The sequence below is a fragment of the Wasmannia auropunctata genome, unplaced genomic scaffold (genome assembly GCF_000956235.1).
Source record: "Wasmannia auropunctata unplaced genomic scaffold, wasmannia.A_1.0 LD335367.1, whole genome shotgun sequence".
In the NCBI taxonomy this organism is placed as follows: Eukaryota; Metazoa; Arthropoda; class Insecta; order Hymenoptera; family Formicidae; genus Wasmannia; species Wasmannia auropunctata.
The window spans coordinates 8,013-16,203 of NW_012027523.1; the positions used below are offsets into that span (position 1 = coordinate 8,013).

The following is an 8,191-nucleotide window of genomic DNA, read 5'->3' on the forward strand; positions in this document are numbered from 1 at the left end:
TATATATATATATATATATGAGTCAATATCCCTGCAAGTATATATATATATATAATATATAATATATGCGTATATACAATAATATATACTGGGTGGGCATATTTCAAACACTTGTATTTAAAATACAGTATTTGAAATACGAATTTGTATTTTGTATTTCAGCGGAGCATATAAAAGTATTTTGTATTTGGTTTTTCAAAAGAGTTATTTAATATATTTTGTATTTCAAATACAATTTCAATTTATTTTGTATTTGAAATTCTAAAGAAATAATAAAAATTCTTGGCAACAATTAATAATGACTTGAATTTTTCTCATGATAATTAGCGATACTATAATTATTTTCACTATCCGTTTGGACTTCGACGCGCACAGTCGCTATGACAGTTTTATCTTTTTCTTTTTTTATGTTATAACTAAGTTTTACATTTTTACTTTTTAACTATTCTTGACACATTAATTATATTCTTGACACAGTGCACTTGTTCCATTATTTATCAATTATATTATTACCAATAACTAAAAAGTGTTTTTTAATACGTTTGAGCTCAAACATGCAACCGGCCCTTAACTGCATTGAAAGCTGCGGAAGGTACTTCAAACTACTTCCTCATCTAATAGACGTCGATGAACATATGCAGATACGAAAAGCGAAATCATGTTAGGATATTAGGAAGCGAAAATCATATTGTAAATTCATTGTTATACGTCACTAAAGATGGCTAAAAAGTAGCCGAAACGTTTAACTTAGAATAAAGAAAATTTCTTAGAAATAAATTAATGCGTACCAATTAATAACCACGCTGATTCCCATCTGCCTTACTCATACCTACTTAGTTTCAATTTGGGGAATCTTGTTAGATTTTTATTGTTTATAATTATTTTCGTTAAGTTTCAAGCAATATCAAATAATCAGAGTCAAATTTTATAATCTCACATTAGTAAATAGATTTTTTGTGCGGTTAATACAAGACAATAAGACTATTAAAAGGGGGGGAAGTTTAATAATATTGTAATTAAAAGATTAAATTACAAAGTATTTTGTATTTCAAATAAAAACTTAAAGTATTTTTTATTTTGTATATCAAACCGAAAGATTGGAAGTATTTTGTATTTTGTATTTTAAATCAAAAGATTGAAAGTATTTTATATATATTTTGTAATTAAAATACTATAAAATTGTCAATATTTTGTATTTTGTATTTTAAATACTTTAATGATGTATTTTACCCAGCCCTGTGTACATACATATATTATAAAATATTATCGATCTAATCTATTGTTGTTTATAGTTATTGTTTTAAATTAGCGCGGTTATTACATTACTATTCATTGTTTACATTATTATTTATCATTTATATAAAACAACATGTTCAAAGCTCATCAAAAACGGAGAGAGACACTAATTGTTGAGTTCTTTCCCTTGTAACTAAAAACGTAGCCATACAGCACAGAAGCTTGCAGCAAAGTTGCAACATTGCATATTGCAATGCAATGCTTCAGAAACATTGTTAAAATATAGATTTGCAACATTATTTTACTAATGTTGCAACAATATTTAAAAGAAATGTGAAAAGAATCTACTACGATTTTACAGACGTGTGCTCTTCCGATCTGTTTAAATATTGTGTGTACGCTTACGCACATCTTATAATCATTAAGTTTTATTAAATACCAATTAATTTTACATAACAGCACATGACATTCTTCGTTTCCCGTTTTCATGATTGTACTACAATCATCTATACAACTGAGATCAACACAATAATATCTTGTAAAGTATCATTCCGTTTTCTTTCGCGCGTGTAATTACATACAAAAGTTATACAAATATATTTAATAAACTTTATAAAAAATCATGGTTTCCTTTTTTGCTTTTGTACAAAAATTTGACGATAATTATTATAACATTTAATTAATTTTATAAATTAACTATTAAATTATATAATCTTTTTTAAATATAATATTATATAACAAATACATTTATAAGTATTTATGCGCGTGTATTTTATTTTTTTAAATAATAACTTATTTTCAATGTATGACAAAAATATTATGTAAATAAATACATATTTTCTTATCTATTTAGAATTTTAAAGGTATGTTCATTTCACCTGAGAAGTTTTTCTTATATTCATATTTTTTTAATTTTCATTTTGTTATAGTTAATTCATATTTAATTCTTTTTTAAATTTCACGCTATTAAATTTCTATTTGTATTAATATTTTAACGCTGAAACTGAATTAAAGTCAAAATGTTCATTGTACTCAATTATTTGAAATAAAAACACATTTTTAATTTATAAAAATATCTATATTTCTCATTATTTATCATTAATTTTCTTATTTTTTTACATATTTGTTATAAACTTAATTTTAATTGTTAAATTTTTTATGACAATTAAATCTTTTTTTTGTTGGTTCTAACGATATGTTATTTTGGGTTTATTCAACAAAATTCACACGAACGTTGCTGTTGTCAATAAAACTTTATTGAATAATGGTTATATGTTAGCACACGAACTTTCATACGTCTCTCACTCACGCTGGTCTTAAGTCAACTGCTTAGTCCGCAGGCCAAAAAGCAAAAAAACAGAATGTGGGGGAGGAAGGTTACAGGCAAAGGCTGAGACCCCATTGTGTCGCATGTTACATGCAATAGACGTGGCTCTAATAGGCGAGAGTTAAACTATTCATAGACCATGCATACTCAACATGTTACATTGAAAATTTCAATTTAGTTAATTCAATTAAAGTTTATAATTCGAAAATATTCCAAGAATGTGATTTCACAAAGAGTTTTCTCGACATGTTATTTCCTAATCGAATCTAGAATTTGAAAATTATTGTCTTGATATCACCGTCCAGAGAGAATTAGTATCGACTCGTCAACTTAGCCAATAAAATTAAAATTGCGAGGTATATCCTTTTAGATTGCCCATGTAACCAGATTGCGCAACCCTGCAATAAGGGGGAATTGAATACGCCGGCGTACAAGCAGGTAGAATATTTTTGATTCCCCTACTACATTGTGCAATTTTCGCAAGAGTCGGCGTCGCGGCGCTCGTCGTAATCTATAATAACAGCTCCGCGCGTGAAAACCTGCAGCGGCGCCTTCAGTTCCGCGCAGACCGCTGGCGCGTTCGCGTCATGTGACATTTCATGGAAGTTGTTAAACGGCCTGTGACATATTAACATTAATCACTTTATGTCCATATCGATATTAATTATGTCTATATTAATATTATTGAAATAACGTTATTAATATAATCATGTGTATTTGAGCCTTTAATATAATTATATCTCAACTTTAATATAATATAATTATATCTGAGGGAATTGCGTTATACAAATCACGTTTGGAAAGACGGAAATAAAAATCTTGAGAATACTAGAGACTTCTGTGAGAAGACTGATTCTAAATAAATAATTTAGCCTTAAAAGACTGATAAAAACCTTTGTTAAGCAATTGGCAAATAATTACCGATGATACTACGCGAAAGATGAATCTATAATGTCCCACAATTGGTAAAATAAACGTGTATTTAATTCCTTGCGACACTTACAGGTAAATATACAACTTCTTAGTGAAAAATCAAAGTGATAATTCGCGTTTCTCATTTTTCATTATGCAAGCCATTAAAAGTGAAAAATTCTCTATAAATTGAGTTTATAAAAGCAAATAAATAATCAATTATTCTTCATTTCGTGAAATTTTGAAATTTGAAATGATATGACAAAGTTATCTTACGCGTGGGAACGTATCTATAGCAGACATCTTGAATTATGGCATAAATAAATAAATTATGGACTATGACTTAAAAAAATAAAACGGGCCGCACGTGAATTGTATACGCGAACGGCTCTTCCAAACTTGGAATATAAATTAGCCGCGTTTCCGTTCGATATAAAATAAGAGTGGATAGTAAAAATTAGCTGATGGTATGAATTTCGCTATCAACGTACATATCTGCACGCGAAAGCGTAAAACGTAATGTTTCTAACACGAAGCGTTGCTTAGGATAAACGTGTATAGGAACGTAGAGAAATTTCTTGATTAAGAGCGAAGCAGAATTGTCTTCTAATGGATAGTATCTGAATTTCAATAGGTCATATAAACATTTCATCTATGAACGTATCTATCAACATTATATCTGTCTGAACGCTGCGAATCGATTAAATGTGGAAAATGTATGGTTCGACAGGTGTATAACTTGAGGAGATGTTCGGATTTCGAATAAATATGCATCCCGTTGCGCTGCTGATGCTCGTCGCCTCGATGGCATCAGTGAGGCTCGCGCTCGACGAGAACAACGACACCAACAATATCAACTACATCAACGACATGAATTGCACGAACGAATATTGTATGCCGGACGAAGACTTGATCAAGATCACGCAAGACGTAATCCCTCCCCCGAAATTGATCGACTGGGTGATGATCGCCGCTCACGCCATCGTCTTAGTGATGGGTCTGGTCGACAACGGGCTCATCTGCATAGCCTTCTATCGCAACCCAAATTTGCGAACCACATTCAACCTTTTCTTCCTCAACTTGGCGGTGTCCGATATCTTAGTCCTGCTTTTGTGCCTGCCGCCGACGGTTCTTTGGGACGTCACCGAGACCTGGTTCTTCGGACCGGTACCCTGCAAGATCTTGGTGTATCTCCAGGTAAGCGACTTTTCATCAGGAAAATTGGGGAGATAACAGATATAATACAAATTTGTATGTTTCATTCACGGACTCTTTATTCAAATTACGCAAAAGAGTCGAAAATAATGTATTGTGTTTTTAATACGTTATCAATAACGCTATAATATACCGTAATATACCGGAAACGATAGATCTCCAATTAATTAATTTATCGAGCGACAACGTCGTCGGTCCGCGATTGCCTTTGTTGCCGCTTTCAGCTTTGACGCTGCAGCCGCGCGCGTATAGTCCACTATAAAAGCGTTTTAATGGTCTACATTATTTCACCGAGACTCGTTAGCGCGGGGGAAACGACGATTCTTTTACGCACAATTATGAGAGGACGCCGCACGTGATGTATTTACCGTGATGAACATTACAATTCGCGGCGATGAGAGTAAACGGAACTGTTTGGAAGGAACAATCAAACTGAAATTTTCATAAATATTCACGTTTGTTATAGATGTTTTAGATGTACATTTTTTTTATAATATAATATATTATATTGAAATCTATTTTACGGTTCTCGCAAACGTCCTTATGAGTGATAAGTAACATTCGGTTAAAATATCTTCATATAAAGGTGACTCAGAATAATCTATGTGTTCTTAAACATACGTATACATTAAAGTTATAAAGAGAAAGTTGGCGTATCACGGGGCGAATACGGGAGATTGACGGGGCGGCGCAACTAATTCCTGTCCGATCGCAAGCAGGCGGTACGCGGGGCCCTCGCGACGATTGGACTGAATAAATTGAATAAATCATCGTTATATGGTGACGCAGCCACCATCGCGCGGCATTTTTCCCCAAGCCTCCCCAGGACGCTGATAAAGTCCTAAAACAATAGGCGACAAAAGCGAATCGATATAACATCAGCGTCGTAAATCCATTTCAGACAACGCGAACGACTTTGCAACACGAGTGCACCGAATACGCATCAAATTACTTTCTTGCGCATTTTATGAGCTCACCATATTTTATAACGATCCCTGCCTTTATAAAACGCGCTTCTATTTGCAAATTATACGGTAGACGAAGCAAAATATCTCTCCGTGAATTTATCTCAATGCGGCACATGAATTTTGTAGTGCGTCTCGCGCCTGGGTACAATAATCGATGCAAATCGATTATTATTATAGATCGATGATTATCAACGATCATCGATTATATAACTTCTACATAGAAATTTTATGAAACCACACGTGGGAATAAACTTCTTTTAATCCTCCGATAATAAAAAATTTAAACGGAAAGAGTCTCTGGAGTTGACTACTGCGATGGTAAACATCGTCGAGAAAATCTTATTTGCGCGATATTTCTCTCGCTACAGACGCGCGTGTGCTGTTAATCCTTTTCAGAAATGTGCAATTTTCGCTCGAACGCGTTGCTACGTCGAGAATTGAAAAATGGAAGTATTAAACGGACGTGTGTGTATTTGCGAGAAAATCTCGGCGGCGAAAATTTACGTTGCATTATCTAATACAATTTGCAACAGTATTAATCAACACTGTGCGATCTTGTGTCACAAGAACGATCGGTCGGAACTGTCAGGCGTTCGCTGCACGCTTTCCCATCTCGCTCTCGAATCACACGCACGTGCGCAAGATCGATATATGACGCGCTCACGGCGCGGCGCGCTTTCCGCCGGCGGTATTTCTGTTCTCAGTCTATGGGGCGGAATAATGGTTGCAAAGTTCGTTAGTTTCGTTTGTTCCGGATCCCACGAGCATTTATTCTCGGCGATTTTTATCCGGTGACATTACGTGACATATGCGGGGGGTATGTTATATATCCGTGGTCCGGGCACGTGAGCGCGAACATGACGGATTCTGACGCGCCGCCCTGATCGGCTTGTCAATGCGCGGATAAAATGGTCGTGTACATATCCCGGGACGCGATTGCGCACTATTGCATCCTATACAATAAATACGGAGAGTCGCGGATAGAGCGAGATTTCATCGTCGACTGGACATATTAATGCTCTCACACCGCGGGCTCTCGAATCCCGCGCGGATTCGTCCAAATTAAACTTTACACTCGCGCCGCATTGACCACTCGACCTTTCGGTAAATGCATGTCGGCGAAATGTTTTCGGGGCCACGTAATAGCGGAAGAATGCCGTCCTTTCTCACATATCTGTAATCGCTTAATCCATTTTTCGCGCCGTCGCCGGATTAATCGCGACGAGAATAATATTTATAATATGCACCGCGCCGTTTTAAGGAATGTCCCGCAACGGGGCAGAAATACACGTTAGTTATAGGGACGTATGCGAGTGTGCGCGTTATTGGACACATCGGAAGAGAATGTAACATATACATGTTCTGCGGGCACATTCTGCGGAAGAGTCAACATAACAAATAGAATTGAATTTACATGTACGGGCACGTACTACATCTAATCGGGACGTCCGTAATCGGACGCGAGAATAACATGCACAAATATATTCTTTTGTGAAATTCCGTATAAGCGGATTAGCATTGTATGTATCGATAACGTGGCACGCTCGAAAATATAACTGATTCTTATCGATCACTTTTGAGACATCGACATTATTCTGGCGGACGTTAAAGTTTTGCATGCTTCAAATGATCGAACTGTAAACAGGGAAGTTTGCACAAAGAAGCACTTTGCGACAATTTCTTGCGGTATACTTTCGTGCAAGAAATCGTCTTTTTATCACGACATTAATTCGTAACGTATTCAATTTTAATGCATAAGTAAAACTAGCATGATGTTTAATAACCTGATTATATTATTCGCGTTATAATATATATATATATATATATATATATATATATATAAAAGAATCGTAAGTATATATTAAAAAGATCGTTACTACGTCATTAGTAAGGAGTTTCTAAAATGTAGAGGAATATCGTATTACTATGAGAATTTATTCTTGATTATAGCGCACGTGCCACTTCTTTGTAGATAATATTCTTGATTATAGCGCACGTGCCACTTCTTTGTAGATGGATTAGCGTTATAGCTGAGAAATATACTTTATGTAAAATTTTTTTGCTTAGAGGAAATGCTTAAGGAAATTTCCCGCTTATAAATAGAACATTTTTTGGGGAGTATTCAACTATATAATTGTATAATTATAAATAATAAAATTTCAAAATTTAATTAAAATAAATTGATTAATTATTTATACAAATTTATATTATTATATTGAAAACAAGATCTTTCGGAATTGTAAACATATGGAAATTATAATTTATATACATAAATAACGCGAATAATATATAATCAGGTTATTAACTATCATGCTAGTTTTACTTGTACATTAAAATTGAATACATTAGGAATTATGTCGTGATAAAAAGACAATTTCTTCCACAAAAGCACCCATTTGAAAAACTATCACATGTATATATCATATAGTGCGTACGTATCGCGATGACTGACGACAAATCGCGCATTCAGGTCTATAATGCCTTCATCGATTTACTCTCTCTCTCTCTCTCTCTCTCTCTCTCTCTATATATA

The 8,191-nt window shown here is 34.2% G+C and overlaps 1 protein-coding gene across 1 annotated transcript in view; it reads left to right on the forward strand.

The window, feature by feature from the left end:
- Positions 1 to 3,280: 3,280 nt before the first annotated feature.
- The window catches only part of LOC105457105 (orexin receptor type 2-like), an 18,697-nt gene continuing 13,786 nt past the window's right edge, over positions 3,281 to 8,191 (forward strand). The window contains exons 1-2 of the mRNA XM_011701562.1: positions 3,281 to 3,568; positions 4,206 to 4,672. Of these exons, the coding sequence (XP_011699864.1) occupies positions 4,223 to 4,672 (450 nt within the window). The 5' untranslated portion in view covers positions 3,281 to 3,568; positions 4,206 to 4,222. The remainder of the gene's footprint in view (positions 3,569 to 4,205; positions 4,673 to 8,191) is intronic.